Here is a 15,205-nt window from a genome sequence, read left to right as displayed (position 1 = left end):
TAGGGTGGGAAACGTCATTGTGAACCCCCGGAATGGCAAAATGGTCGTTCCCGTGACGTGAAACTCGTAGCCTTAAATTTCCATTGACATTCCGTCGACATTCGAGTCTCCCTTCGGGGCAAAAAGTATATCTTGGCGAAGGGTTTGCCCCCCCCCCCATACTTTTATTCCCGCCTCGAAAAGTCTCACCATGGTGGACCTCTCGTGGAAGGTGACCACCCCGTGCTTTCATGGGGCACCCTGACTCTTTGCTTCCCTCTTTTGCCACAGTCTCCCCCACGTCTCGCTCTAACTACCCTCTGTTTAGAGGCCAATTGTATCGGCACAGGGCCCCTTTACCCCTTTCATTATGGGAAACCCCGCCAGCCCTGTTGGCAGCCCCCTTTGAACGGTGCGAGCCTTACAACACTTTTCAACCTCCTCATCTCCTTTCAATTTGCGCTTATTCTCCATCCATCGCTCTTTCGATACCTGCCACTCTTTTCTCCGATCGAACCCTGGAATCTAGATTTCTCACCCGGGGCTGAGAGTAATTATACATTGCCTTAGATAATAAATAAACCGCGCGTATGAAGACCCCCAATAGGCGAAACGCGGGAATTATTTCCGATTTTTCCCGACGTATAGAATTTTCCTTACAAACCAGGCGTCGTTATCCAGTCTTAGAGTGCGAACAGATGATAACAATTTATTAACAAACTTAATGTGCAGCGTGGCCGAGAGCCTAAGAACGAGGACGCGTTCCCAGTCTTGCTAACGCAACGAGATTCTACAAACAATTCTACAACGACGAAATTAAAATTGCATTTCGTTATCCTGAGCAATGTTCCTGCAACGAGGGGCTCTTCACTCAAAATCCAATGAAATCGATTCGATTAAAATTGTGACAATGATTTTCAATATTAAAATCCATCATTTCCTGAGTGAACAACCCTCCACCTTTTTCGGCACAGAAAAGACGGACTTTCGAGAAGTCAATTTCCTTGCAAGTGCGAGGCACCGTCTTCGACAGGTACGACTATCTAGATGGTGACGATTACAAAGTTGATATATAAATTAATAATACGATAGCCTTAATCTGAAAGACGCGTACGCATAAATGAAATTCATTGAACGATGCAACAATTAATTTACTACGATCACTTTTTCGGGGCGTTAAATTAAAAAATCTTCCTTCGTTCATCTAATTGTTCGCGGCTTGTCCGGTTTTCATTTGCAGGGTAGTTTTACGTCGATTGCCATCGACCGACGCCTACCTACATAAAAAAAAAGAAAAAAGATCGAGATCTAAAACTAGAGCTCGTCGCCTTCGGACGACGGCGTTCCCATGTGCCGGAAACGAAAAGAGAAACACGGTAACGCAAATCACAGAATATCGCAATCGCAATGCGGAACGTTAAAAACCGTTCACGATGGACCCATCCGCCATCCTTGTGCCCAGGGAGAAATCGAGCGACAACCCTTCCCCTCTGCTAGTTACAAGTAGTTACCATGAAGTTAATAGAACAAAGTCGACGTGCACGATTACCGTTACACCATAAGATAAATAATTACTAACAAAGTGTAACGCTAATGTTGCACGGACCGAATAAAAACCACGAAGGCATGAGCCGCGCCACGGGGCCTAGTATCTAAAAAATGACGGAAACGGGTCTCCGCAGTTGGTCGAGGTCCATCGCGGAGTTGTTGGAGGAGGTCATGCCCTGTCGATGTGCGGAAGAAACCGGCGTGGACCTGGGACTGCTTCCGGGGCTGTTCCCCGCAGCCCCGGCGAACACAAAGGACCCGGGAACGCCGCTGGAGGATGTCGGATGGTGTCCAGGAAACAACGGCGAGAACTGCGAGGCCGCGCCGAGGTACGGTTTGCTGGTCGCGGTGGTGGGATAAAAGCTGGAGTAGAATCCACTGACGACCGCGGCAGCAGAGGCCGCGTTGTTGTTGGCCGCATCGGCGGAGGTCGCCGCATTGGTCCCGGCGTGTCCCCCGGCGACGAGTTTCCCCAGATGAACGGCATCGAAGGCGGTCCCGAAGTACGGGGGCAGGGGTGGATAGTCCAGGGGATGGCGATGGGGGTGATGGTGATGGGAAACCGGAGCAGCGGGGGTCGCAAAGTACGCCGGAAGCGGGAAGCTGGGGAACCCTCCGGAGACGGACCCCGGCTTGCCCTGGACGCCGTTGACGGGGGTCTTCGGCTTCCTCCTGGGCCTGTACTTGTAGTCAGGGTGCTCCTTCATGTGCATCGCCCTCAGCCTCTTCGCCTCGTCAATAAAGGGTCTCTTCTCCAGATCCGTCAGCAGCTTCCACTCCGCTCCCAGGCGCTTCGATATCTCCGAGTTGTGCATCTTCGGGTTGTCCAGGGCGATCTTCTTCCTCTGTATCCTGGACCACACCATGAACGCGTTCATGGGCCGCTTGATGTGCTGCTCCTGGGAGGCCTGCACCTGCTGCTGCACCCCGGGGAGCTCCTGCGACACGTGCGACATCGAGTGCAGGTCCATCCCCGAGAGGAACCCATACGCTGGATGGTGATGAGACGTCATGGCCCTTTTTCTCTCAAACGCTTCTCCCTGTCCTCAAACTATTTCCCGATGGGGCACCAAAAACCGCGAGTTCCGGACACGTGCTCGGCATCAACCACGTGACCGCTTCTAGTCTTTCCTATCCCTTCCTAAGCCACGATCTTCCCTTAAATCCCCTTCTTCGATTACGCTCTCGCACTTCCTATTCCCTCCTTTTCTTTTTACGTTGGACCCCTCGAAGCCGGAGTTTCTCCCTGAACCTGGTCTTGTTTTATTTTCAAGTTACTTCTCGAGAGTTTCGGGATTTCGGTTCGACACTTCCGTGGGAACTGTTCGCTGCAGGGCCAACAGCTGACGCCTCGCAGGCGGCGGGGATGGCGGTAGAAGCGTTCGTCGAACTCGCTCAAAGGGAGTACCGTGGCAGACTGAACATGGACTGGCTCGGTGGAGGCACCGATTTGCCGCCGGCTTTCCAGGCCAATCCTCCAGGCCTGCTCGCCACACCCAGGACCGCCCAGCGCTCCGCGTTGGTCGTGCCAATGGGGTCTTGCCTCCCACCAAAGGGAACCCCGCGGCTCGGCTGCCACTTATTATTATCGATTACGTCAATACGACTAGACCAGAAGTACTTGCTTCCGTTGGCTGGCGAGGTGCATCCCTGCACCGGAGGCATTGCGCCTCCTGAGAGAGGAATCCGGGATAATAACGACTACGCTTCCCGGATGTCTTCCGAGAGGAGGACACTAACCTAACTGTGGCACGAAAGGGCTACTTTAACTATATTAAACGTCTAGATATTTCTTAAACTATTATGCAAACTGGGTGGACCGAATCGGTTGAAATCCCCCCACGTGATCGTGGAGAACGCGATGCTCGTGAAATTGATGTTATCGATAACTTACTTGTTAACTGGAGCAGCAGAATTCTCGTACCACTACCGCGATGTATTTCCGCCATTAGGATTTACAGACTTAATTGACGAATCGCTCGGATTACTTTATTCTTGCGTTTCGGTGGACCGACTGGCGCCATCTGTGAAACTATCCGCCAACTTTCGGGCATTGGAATAGACGCGTTACTTTTATCTTTACGTATCGACTTATGAGCACCAATTTACTAGAGATAACCGGAACGACGATCTAACGTACCGACGATAGTTGAGAGTTTTACGATTTTTTCACTTTCATTTACCTACTGCAATTAAGTACCTGTCTATCGCAATCACAGATGGCGACATTTTACGGTCGCCTTGGAGATATGTATCAACAAAAAGGAGATAGGATGAGTTCAGACGTGACTGAAAATTATTTTTTAAAGGAAAAGATGGGCCCGTCGGTGTCCGATGATCTGTTGGCTAAGGAAAAGGAATATCACAGACAGAACAGAGAGATCGAACAGAAAGCTCAAGAACTTATGAGGGAAGTCGACATGGTTATTAATTCAGGCACGAATGATAATTCTCTTCGCACCCCCAAATCCAATTATACAAATTCAGATCCACCTTTGAAAGATGTCGCAAGGAAACGGTCAGATAGCGTTCAGATAACAAAGGTGAAACCATCGGACTCATTTTCACATAATCTCTTAATAAGGAGGAACTCGATTCAATCTATCGTCGAACCTGCACCGCGTCCTCCGACTAGACTGTAAGGTTCCCTACGTAATGAGGATTTTGTAAATGTTTAAGAATATCCTTACAAGTTAACTTATATTGTACATTTTCGTGTAAAACTTTTTCTTAAAATATATAATGCACATCCGTGTAAAGAATCTAAAAATCTTGAATTTTATTTACCGTTTTAACATAATCTGTATTTTAGAAAAGTAGACGGAGATTTGAGGATCGATGAGATTCCACCAGGCTGTGGAGACAGTTTGGGAACCGAAGCGATAATAGAATTTTTGAAGGCAAAAATACGAATGCTACATACCGAGTTACAAAGCATTCAGCTTGAATATAAGAAGAAGGTAAAAGAAACTCTGTATTTTATCTTTCTTGAGAAACAATTTGAAAATATTTCAAATAGTGTTTCGATCTCAAGAGTAATTTTGCAGAGAATCATTTCTCGTATTCAAATTTTTACTTTCATACAGCTTATCGAGTGAATGTCACGCATCATTTACACAATTTATTTTAAAAGATACGTAAGATAATGATTATCCTTACAAGAATATTTTTATAGTGTTCCTACTGCAAAGAATTGGAATCAGACAGTAAAAAACTGGATGAAGTGAAAGGTAAGCTACAGAATCAAGTGGCTTCACTAAAAGATACAATTTTGAAGTCGGAATCTACTAACACTAGTCTGCAATCAAAAATTCAAATCCAAGCTACTGAAAATAGTGCCTTAAGAAAGGTATGTAAAGTAATGAACGACTTCTAGTGGAAAACGAGATTCTTGAAAAGTAAATGTAACGTAAACAAAAAGCAAAAGTTTTAATGTACAAGTAATTCATTAATTACTGCTGAAACAAAATTCCTAGATTCTGGAAAAATTCTTTAAACATATTTTGCCATTTCTTTAAGGACATTGAAGGGTTACGGAAAGAAGTGAAACTATTAAATCAACAATCAAGTAGTTACGATGTTCGATTAAACAGATCGCTCGAGGACAATGAAAAGCTGCGAAACTCATTAAAATTCTGCCAACATGAAGAAAAGGTGTGATGAAAAAGATTTCTTCACTTAAAATAATTTTCATTCCGATCACTTGTCAAAGTAATTGGATAGAATTAAAACAATAACAATTTATTATTACATTTAGGAATTGAGGGAACAGATTCGAAAACTGCAAGACGACAAGGTTGCAGCAGTAAAAAATTTGGAGAAGCAACGCTCGGAACTCTTGCAAGCATTTAAAAAACAAGCATTGCTAATTGATAATTTAAAAAAGCAAAAAGTAAGATAATTATTAAGTTACGTCAATTTCTTTTTAACTGACGTTGGTTCCCTTTTCACGCCATAGCACATATTCTTTAACAATTAACTCTAATTTCTTTCGATTTGTGAAACACTTTTACTGAAAATTATTGCATTATTACTTATGCAGACAATTCTTACAGACGTACTTGGAAGCGAGCAGACAAATTCAATTAACGGAGGAGGAATTCTCCAAACTGTTGGAATGGAAGCCTGAAAATGTGTAATCTAAACTTCCTCCCGAAGGACATCGACTAGTAATATTTAATTACCTCACAAAATTTCTATGAATTGTTTGTTTATGAGATATTTTTACTCAATATATCAGAAACTGAAATCAAGTATCAAGCACACTTTAAATTAAATGTTTCAAGTCACGGAAAAAAAAGACTATCCCAATGTCAATACGAAAAATCAGCAAACAAGAGAATGTTCAATAATTTGTTACTTCTAATTATTCCAATCGATTGCGGGATTATTAGAAGAAACACCGACGTATCCCACGTAATCAACGAACTCTGATCAACTCTTGCTTCCAGCCGTCTCAAAGACTTCTCAATTTATTTACATAAATCCCGCCTTGTGCAAGAGATAAAAACTAACAATAATAATAGATCCGCCTGTACAAAAGATCAAAAAACTGTCATCAACCCGCTCGTCGCTAGAGAACCGACCAAGTCTAAAAGAAACCAACATGCAACACGAAAGGAAAACTTCCTTTACGGAGACAATTTCTTCGGTCTGCCAATTTGACATTATGAGTGCATCGGTCTATGTTTTCGACACTTAAAAGCTCACCGATACATGCCTCTGACTACTTCAACATTTCAAACACAGTCTTCAAAACATCTTCAAGACAAATCAGTTCCACTTCGACGAGCGGATTAAGAAATTTGGAGACGCTTTAACAAACTGAAGGTCATTCGACGCAAAAAATTCGAAGCTGACGAGGGACTGGGGGAAACCGTTACAAAAATTCGCATTGCGTATATTCCTTTCCTCCGATTACAATTCTCTCATTCGTTTCAATTAAATTCGTAGATTCCCTGCGCGTTGTACTCGCGAAGACTTGTAGACCCTCCAAACCCTCAGAGTTGTTAAAGGTAACACAGGGGACATCGATTGGATCTTCGAAGGGCAATGATTTGCTGCACAGTGAATTACACCAATTGGGAACTTCAGAAGAACCCAGTGGAGACCCCGTTAAAATATAAAAAGCAATTGTACAATACACAGATGGAGCCTCCGCTTGCCTTCAAGAAGTCCACGCAAAGTCGCTTCGATGGACAAGGGCTGAGTGTTATTTTCGTTTTTTTCCTACGTTTTTGATCATTAACGAATTTACCTATGCAAAAAAACTGAAATTTCTAAACACTTTAAACGAACCAAGGCCTCATAATTAAATCGAGATGGTACAATAATCAGTCCTTTCGACACAGCTTTGTACAGCGATGAAGAAGAGTGAAGTATCATGATAAGGACTTTTAAAGGAGTGTTCGAAGACATTGTTGCAGAAGAAACTGATACAATGAAGTACATCGACAGTGACAGTCAAGGGCTAAACCATATTTTTCACTCCAATGGAGCTTATCGAAGACCTTGTTACGGCAGTGACTATGTATCGATGAAGTTTATGTAGTAACACTTCGAAAGCCTGTGTCAAAATGCCGTGTAAAATTCTGGGGAAAGCATTTATAACTGGGAAATGAAAAACAATAATATGTAATGGAAAAGAAAGGAACATGCTTTCATGATCACTGAATTTTACCCGACATCTCGAACAGGGTACAGAATATTTACAATTTCGACAATGTCTTGACGACTATTTGATTTTTTATACATGATCCTCATTCACTTAATTAGAATTATCCGTGTATCACGCGCTCTGCATATTTGAATAATCCAGTAAAACGAAAATTAATATCTAACAGAAATGAAATTACACAATTTATATTTAATACTCATTTCGATATATCCTGTTAAAGTTTTAGGCAAGGTATAAGAATATTTCATTCGAGTCAAATTGATCTTCCTTTACGCTGGTAGAGTGGCTACGCAGTAAGTCACACAGGAATATTCTAAGCCAGTTTCAATTACGTATAACTCCTAGTTGGGTATAAACAAACTTCTATTGTTGCTCTTGTTAAATATTTATCGAGACATTTTATATGTACATTATATTTAAAGTATTCAAGAGAGTCCACCGAATGCATTCAGACTGAATAGCAAGGCAATTTGATATTTAAAAAAAAAGGTATAATTTACCACTTCTCTCGATCCAATCAAACTATTCATTGCTTCCCATTAAACGTCATAACGTCTTAATTCATAACAACGTGTTTCATTTTCGGTGCAACAGTCCAAATCAGAAAGCAATGTGAAGAACATTATACATTTTTAAATATCGACTTAACATATTGAAAAGAACCTCGTTGACAATTGTCAAGCTTACCAAAATAAATTCAACGTATCCAAAGAAATTCGATAAAAATGATGAAGAATTATCTAAAAATGTTACAAAATCTAGTGTTTCTTTTATTTATACACGAAGATGTATAGGTTATAAATTTTGTATTGTATTTTAAAATAGACACTTCATGTGTGGAGAAAAGTGTGACGAGCAGGAGTGTTTCGTCCTGCGTAACTTCTTATCCCCGATAATTACCATTAAATCGCAGATAAAAGAACTAATTTCGAGGTTGACATATTTCCTTTACAACAGCCACGTGATTGCCACAAGTCGTTAACAACAATAACAAAATATTAACGTAACAGTAACATAAGAACAATGGGTAATTATAGTTACAAAAGATTTTCAGCACTTCGCGTGTACATATATAATCTCACTACGCTACAAACAATTCGTCAGAGACCTAATGGTAACCATTTGTTACAATATTACATTTATGCATAAGCGAGCAAAATTTCCATCATTTGAAAAAAAAAGATTGTATATCAAAAACTGACAAGTGTAAACTTGAATCACCTCGAAATAAATGGTAAACAAATCGAATCTAGCCAAAGGCGAAGAATTCATTACGACATAACCAAAGAGATATTAATAAATTGCAAAAAGACATCCAGCCAAATGGTTTTCGAGTAGAAGTGATATAAACTTTTAAGTGTAAGAATGGCAACTCAGTATACGACGAGTACCACGATCACAGATGATAAGGATACAATATAGTACATATTGCTTAATTAACACAGAAATAATGTACAATCATTTCCCATCTAACCCTCGTCCGACGATATCGAATCACAAACGATCTGGCGACAATCACGTGTGTGTCATTTCCCTGCGAGACATATAAGTACATTATATCTAGTCACCGAAGCCTTCGACGTAACCTAAGGCCAAGTTAACCCTCTTCGATGCAGACCTCTTTGAACATTTCGCAAGTTTCCCTTTCGAATCACTTAGACGCCTTTACATTCACCGAAACGTCCCCTAAAGCTTCCCGAAGCCACCTTGGAAATCTTCAAACTCCCCGGAAAGCCATCGAGGTCATTTACACAGTCTTTGAGAACAACAAATTTTTGTCACAAATACCTCCTCGATTTCCAAACTCTCTCCGCAGTCCTCTAGACTCCACGTTGGAAACATCGAAAGCCCACTGGAAACCTCTGGAAGGCATTCGAAGCTCTCAGCAAAGAGGTCTTCGCCGGACTTACACTCAGCCCTTCTCTCCGTAGGTACAATTTGACACCTCAAGGTGATCGGTCCAACTAGTCGCTTTGCTACAGCCACCACCGAAGCAGAATGTACAAGTTACACGAGTAGTGCTCACCAATGGAGCGAAAAACCCTCTTGTGAACAATAACACACCTAAGACAACGAGGTGGCCAATGAAACCATTTTTATTAACATCTTATATATATGTATATATATATATGCATATATTATATACATATATACATATATATAAAAATCAGTTTCTAAATGCGACCAGAGGGGACAACGCGGTACAGGGGCATCCATGTACAGAAGAGGAGAGAATCGATCGGCGACGTTTTAAATAAATATATAGTGTCAGGTCAATGACAGCGAAGTAGCTCCAGCCTCTTCGCACTAAGTGCACCCTGCTTCTGCTGTCGATGGTGCTCTTGCTAACGCGAAAGCTGCTGCGGAGTTCTTTCACCGTGGCACATCATGCCAGATAGCTATACGTGTCTTTCTGACCTTCCGTCCGTTCCAGATATTCTTTCTCTATTAAAATATCTATACATTTCTGAAATTCAAGAAAACATGATCTAAAGTGACCGTAATGCATCGAATCTCTGACTCCCCTGATTTTATTTTTAATCAATTAACCTATAACGGCTAATTAGATCTCAAGAAGAGTTGTAACAATTCCTTCTGACACTGCTCTCCGCTGTTCTGCCCTTTGTATTTAAGATTTGTCTTTAACATGCGACAATGAAGAAACCATTTGAAATAGAAAGTCATATACTCACTTTTATAACGTGCACTCTTGGCTTGAACCTGGAGCTCAATTGATTAAGAACCTCAGCCACTAATTGCTGATGCTTCAAGACTTTCCTCATTTTCATGATCCTGACAATAGCTGCCTGGATCAGCAACTTCCGATCCTCCTCTATATGCTTGTGTGTGGTTTCCTGCTCCACCTTCAGTTCCGTTTTCATTGGTATATTGATATTAACTCTTAACTTTTTACTGTAAACATCAAGTTCATAAAATTACCCGTCAACCCTAAAGAGTCATATTTTAAATTCGTACATGAGTAACGTGATTTTCATGAAAAATATATATATATATATATTAAAAAAGAGACAGACTTGCAGAGAAAGCTACTCACTTCTTATATCCCGTAAAAAGTTCCACCGTGGAAAGTGGCGTTAACTCGGCTTCGTCATCTGTAGCTGCCGTTAACAATTTCGCTTTTAAAAGGATCTGAATTACCTAGAAAATAAATTGAAACGTTTAATGAATAATTGAAGCAATAATGAATTTTTCTTTTAACTTACTTGTATTAGAAAATCCATTTTGATTTGCGTGGCGTCATGCAGCTGCTGTATCGTCCATATTGTGGAGCCGTTGTATTGTAATAAAACTGCCATTTGGAAAGTCGATGCTTGTAGCGTATACCTAATGGGTAATACAATTTTTATGAATGTAATTTATCTTATCCTAACCTATTAACAACGCCCAAGACAAATCAGTTACGATAACAAGTTAAACTTTGACACTGTTTACACTTGTAAATAATTACCTATTTTTAAAGCAATTCGTAAGCAACTCCCCCTTTGACATATTATACAGCCAGTTTAATTTTCTGCCACTATGCTGCGAACTGTAAAATGCAGTAAACCTGTGCACAGACCTCTCCAGCTGTGAATAATTATATTTATTACGTATAGTAATTTCATCGATTGGATAAAATGACTTAACTTACAAAAACAATACATGAATTAAATTAACAAATGTGAAGTAACATGAGTGGAAACTATGCTCAAGTCCCGATACATTATTATTAACAGAGTCAAGTTCTATGGTTAATGTTAGTGGATATTAAATTATTACCTCGGTGGGTAAGGAGAATGTGAAGGATTGCTGGAATGGCCACGAGCCAGATGACAGTACTTGTATACTGAAGTCAATGTCTAAAGGCTCAGCGGAATTCGTCAGATGTCTTCGAAACTGTTCGTTCAAATCCTTTGAAACTCCAATATCCTGTTGAACAGAGTGATATCGTTACGGAAATGTCAAGATGCCAGATATTAGTCCGTAACATTCTCGTTTACATCGGTTAAATATCTTATAGATAAGATAATGTTTTTATCTTAGAGCAGTTAAATTACCTGGAACATTCGCTGGAGTTTCGAAGTGTACTCAAAACCACAAGCCTGCTTCAGCTTGGAAATCATCGAGGCCTCTGCGTCATCACTAGCAGACATATGTTGCACCAATCGTTTTGCTAGCATTTTGCTGTAGAACTTTTGGAACACATCCTTGTCTTCGATATACTTGAATACTACCATCTGTAAACAAATCATTAGCTTGATACAGTTTGTAGTACAGAAATTATGTAAAGAACAATTCATGGTATTAAATGGAGATATAAGTTGATCGATAAGGGATGTCAAAAGTTCTTACGACTTGATTTAGGGTATCCTCGAGTTCAGCCTCTTCCGGATTTTTACTGCTCTTTTTCAGCAACAAATCGCAGTACTTAGCCAGCAGTTCCGGCGACTTGCTACTACTGTTGGCCGCCCTGGTGACGGAGTTACTGTTGATAAATCGACCGCAGGCCTTATCAAGGGCTGCCACGAAACCACTGTCGTTATTAAATGCAACCAATACCAAAGCATTATATTTTTTGTGCACCTCCAAAATAGTGTTTACGTAAACCTTAGGGTCCTGCAGAAAAAAACAAATGCATCCTTAACCGTTAACCTGTAAAATAATATCTAGAAATTGTAAGCGACTTGATATTAACGGTGAGTTATTTTTAAACAAAGCAAGTATTGTCTTCTTTTTCTTTTAACAGCAGATGTTGCTTTCAACAATTCCGAAGATCACTCACATTAGCAGCGGAATCACCACATTTGTCAATGGCTGCCAATCCCTGATTAGCAATGTGGATTTCTAGGAGATTTCGCAGCTCCCCCAAGCCATTCGGTATCCTCGCTACCAACTGATACATTCTGCCCAAATCTGTGTTCTTATCAGCATCTAATAAGTTCTGAAACTCCGAGTGGAAAATGTCCAGATGAATCTCGATGAGCACCCTTTCGCAGGTTTTGGCTAACCTTTCGAGCGTCGTCTGATGTAGATATACCTGGACGCGTTTCTGCTCCTCTAATATCCTCTGTTCGGCCTGTAAATAAAACATAAATAAATAAAATGAATATTCCAAATATTCCAAGAACTTATAACTGACATTAGACCCGTCACTGGTTCATCATAAGTTTAAAAAAGTGTACAAATGATCTGTATCAATTACCTTCTTCATATATTCCGTTACAGGATTTTGCCTAAGGAAGTCTGAACTCTCTCGAGTGTAAAACCTTTCGGTATCCTCGAGGAAAATATTTTCAAAGGAATCCTTGTACACCGTGAGATTCTGTCCTTTTGCAACAGGATCTTCTTCGTTGAGACCCAACTCTACGTAACAGTTTATCACTCCGCTCACTAATCGTGTATTTATTGTCTCTCCGTTTCTCTCGCGTTCTATTAATTTCAGCACCGCATTTGTTACCTGTATAGAATAACAAAATCAAATAGTTCATAATGAATACGTGCAAAATCAGTTCGATCCGATTTATATGTTTTGTAAACTCCAACAGAAGATAATTCAAATAAGAGCCGTATATTAACTGCATTTTTATTTTTCATGCAATTCTCACTGTACAAAGTACTTACTTGTCTATTTAGATGTTTAAATAAGTTATCTCTCCACGTGACCAAAGCCAACTGATAAATCTCATAAATTCCTTTACGTCCTTCTTCACACTCCCGGCGCACCCAATGACGATTTAAATAAGCGCTTACTCCATTCAGTACTTTACTGCTGAACTGATACTCCTCCCATTGTCTTGTGTAAAACTGCAGCACATCCTCGTCCATTAAGTCGATACCATGCTAGAAAAAAGTTGAAAATACACACAATGAGACGTATCATAAAATTAAAACAATAATTTATTTTTATTAGTAAAAACCAAATTTTTGTAAAACTCGCAGATGAATAACAAACATCAGCCTAGCAAGTTAATATAAATTCCTTAATATACATCGTTTAAGTTTAATTCTCACTTTTAATAAATTGACCAGGTAATTTCTGAGGAAATCACGCAGGCGTTTATACAATTCCAAGCCGACCAACTGTGCACCTCCGGTGGAAATTTGGCCTTTTTTGCTTTTAGAAGACGTTCTCGTTAGCTGTTGATGTACACTCGTACAGTAATTATATACATGTCTGTCAAAGATTTTGCAATATTTGTAAGGAAATATTGTAGTACTATGAACTACTTCCTAGTATAACTATGATAGTGAAACAAAACCTAAAATATATACATTCATTTTTCTAATAGTCTATCATAACCTAACATTTATCTTCCTTTGCTCTCTGCTACTAACTATAGCCAAATTCTAGAGAACTTTTCAAAGGAGTGTCTAATTATAGTAACATTGAATTTTTCACAAAGGATACGTATACAATTCTATGTATCTGGGCCTGAACATGGATTGTCTGTTGTAAACTTGCTCGATGCCTTCTCGCAGGTCCCCCCAGATCTGGTCGAGGTCGATTTGTTTGAGACCTGGTGGGCCACCGTGATGGCTTCCGGGGCCTCCACCACCTCTATGCCCAGACATACTGTTTGTGTGAGCCTGATGAGTGATCGTCCGCTTCCTACTACTTACTACTACGATTTTCCTGGAAATACCAAAAACCATTTCACTTTTAAAATAATTATTATAAATTACCATTACCAAGTTGATCTTTTATATCATTGAAATGGTTTAGGTTAGACGCAAATAATTATAAAAGGGAATCATTAAACTAGCCAATGAATCGCTAATGATTATAATTTATCTGATCCATCAAATTTGTTGTTGAAATCAGTTCTTGTCTCCTGATATCAGAACTTTCCTGCCAAATTTTAAACATTAAACTCGTAGACTGTCTAAAAAAAAAAGTGAAATCCACTAATTTCATTGTATATCGCTTTAATATCGAAACGTTCAAATTTGTATCCATAATGGATCCTTCCATTTCCTAAGAAGCAACTTTAAATTAGTTGCGACTTTAACTACAACATTTAAATATTTTTTTTATTCATAAACAATGGTCTCGAAACCAAGTAGATTATTCCTGAATTAATTTCCGATAACCCGAAGAAATATCAACAATACAAATATACATCGCATAATAGACTACTAATCAAACACAATAGTTTACAATTTCCTTCTTTAACAAAATCCAACATCCAAAGATCACGAGAAGTCTCGAAAGAAAGGATTCCTGCGTAACCTAACAGCATTGTCGGAACAAAACTCCTAATTTATTCGATCTCACCGTAACATAAAAGGATACCGTACTTCATTCGGTGTACAGTTTCCCACGTCCTCTTAACAGTAAACACATAACCTAGTAGGAATTCAGCGAAAGAGCCAAAAATAGTCGAAATGACCGAAGCACCATAAGAGGCCCAAACCGAATTAGTATTGTACAGGCGCCCGTTAACCAAAATCAATCGTTCCCACTCGATACCAGGAGAACTCAGCCGACCTCAAAACAGTAAACACACGACCTAGTAACAAAACTGGAGTAAACCTCCGATTCCGTTATGTGCCAAGGTGGTGTAAAGTCTCCTAAATTTTCACCAGCCGTCCTCGCGCTTGCCTCAGCCGCTGCGGAATTTTCGTCACATGCGACCATGAGTCCCTCCTCCGAGCCTTTGTTTAATCCTTCGATCCTGCGGCGATTCTCTCGGTCGAAGCGTATCGCTTCGACTCCGTCCTTGTTAAAACCGAAAAAGCTCGCTTAGGCGCACTCACCCGTGGAGGTTTATCGCCGCATAACAGGCCAACGGTCCGTCGATGAGCTTGGTTATCCAGCCTACCGGGCTTTCGGGGGTTTCACGAGAATTTTCCGCAGTCACTCTCGAAACGGCCCCGAAAGTACGGAGGATTCCTCCGAGACGAACCAATTCGCGGTGGCTGCTCTCGCTCGCTCCCTCGCTCGCCTCGCGCGATATATCCGCTGCTTCACGTATGACAGGTTAAGTCCCACTGTTGCCA

At 40.5% G+C, this 15,205-nt stretch overlaps 3 protein-coding genes across 3 annotated transcripts; 1 reads left to right on the top strand and 2 right to left on the bottom strand.

Moving 5' to 3' along the window:
* Positions 1 to 1,417: 1,417 nt before the first annotated feature.
* On the bottom strand, positions 1,418 to 2,519 carry LOC105696790 (SOX domain-containing protein dichaete-like). Its single transcript, XM_012419521.2, has one exon. The coding sequence runs from the start codon at positions 2,496 to 2,498 to the stop codon at positions 1,632 to 1,634; it is 867 nt and encodes a 288-aa protein (XP_012274944.1). The 5' UTR covers positions 2,499 to 2,519; the 3' UTR covers positions 1,418 to 1,631.
* Positions 2,520 to 3,807: 1,288 nt separating this feature from the next.
* Positions 3,808 to 5,877, top strand: LOC105697548 (testis-expressed protein 9). The gene is made up of 6 exons (XM_012420923.2): positions 3,808 to 4,165; positions 4,340 to 4,487; positions 4,703 to 4,876; positions 5,047 to 5,181; positions 5,285 to 5,419; positions 5,583 to 5,877. Exons 1-6 carry the CDS (start codon positions 3,843 to 3,845, stop codon positions 5,664 to 5,666), a joined length of 999 nt encoding a protein of 332 aa, XP_012276346.1. The 5' UTR covers positions 3,808 to 3,842; the 3' UTR covers positions 5,667 to 5,877.
* Positions 5,878 to 7,945: 2,068 nt separating this feature from the next.
* On the bottom strand, positions 7,946 to 15,179 carry LOC105697534 (cullin-1). Its single transcript, XM_012420905.2, has 14 exons — positions 14,963 to 15,179; positions 13,614 to 13,838; positions 13,217 to 13,379; positions 12,827 to 13,045; positions 12,408 to 12,662; positions 11,988 to 12,281; positions 11,558 to 11,821; positions 11,263 to 11,442; positions 10,985 to 11,134; positions 10,674 to 10,792; positions 10,429 to 10,549; positions 10,260 to 10,363; positions 9,898 to 10,117; positions 7,946 to 9,671 (listed from the first exon to the last, which is right to left on the bottom strand). The coding sequence occupies exons 2-14, from the start codon at positions 13,775 to 13,777 to the stop codon at positions 9,591 to 9,593; spliced, it is 2,334 nt and encodes a 777-aa protein (XP_012276328.1). The 5' UTR covers positions 13,778 to 13,838; positions 14,963 to 15,179; the 3' UTR covers positions 7,946 to 9,590.
* Positions 15,180 to 15,205: the final 26 nt, after the last annotated feature.

The sequence above is a fragment of the Orussus abietinus genome, unplaced genomic scaffold (assembly GCF_000612105.2).
Source record: "Orussus abietinus isolate OABI.00-Male unplaced genomic scaffold, Oabi_2.0 scaffold13, whole genome shotgun sequence".
Taxonomy (NCBI): Eukaryota; Metazoa; Arthropoda; class Insecta; order Hymenoptera; family Orussidae; genus Orussus; species Orussus abietinus.
This window is presented reverse-complemented; position numbering and strand designations above follow the sequence as displayed.

Bases quoted from the DNA above. Each gene is read 5' to 3' on its own strand.
- LOC105697534 (XM_012420905.2), bottom strand. From the start codon at position 13,777: ATGTCTGGGCATAGAGGTGGTGGAGGCCCCGGAAGCCATCACGGTGGC. The intron at 13,046-13,216 runs GTGAGAATTAAA...ACTTTTTTCTAG, and splicing joins ACCTGGTCAATTTATTAAAA to CATGGTATCGACTTAATGGA. The intron at 11,443-11,557 runs GTAAGAACTTTT...ATTTGTTTACAG, and splicing joins AGGATACCCTAAATCAAGTC to ATGGTAGTATTCAAGTATAT.
- LOC105696790 (XM_012419521.2), bottom strand. From the start codon at position 2,498: ATGGACCTGCACTCGATGTCGCACGTGTCGCAGGAGCTCCCCGGGGTG.
- LOC105697548 (XM_012420923.2), top strand. From the start codon at position 3,843: ATGGGCCCGTCGGTGTCCGATGATCTGTTGGCTAAGGAAAAGGAATAT. The intron at 4,166-4,339 runs GTAAGGTTCCCT...TCTGTATTTTAG, and splicing joins CCGCGTCCTCCGACTAGACT to AAAAGTAGACGGAGATTTGA. The intron at 4,877-5,046 runs GTATGTAAAGTA...CATTTCTTTAAG, and splicing joins AAAATAGTGCCTTAAGAAAG to GACATTGAAGGGTTACGGAA.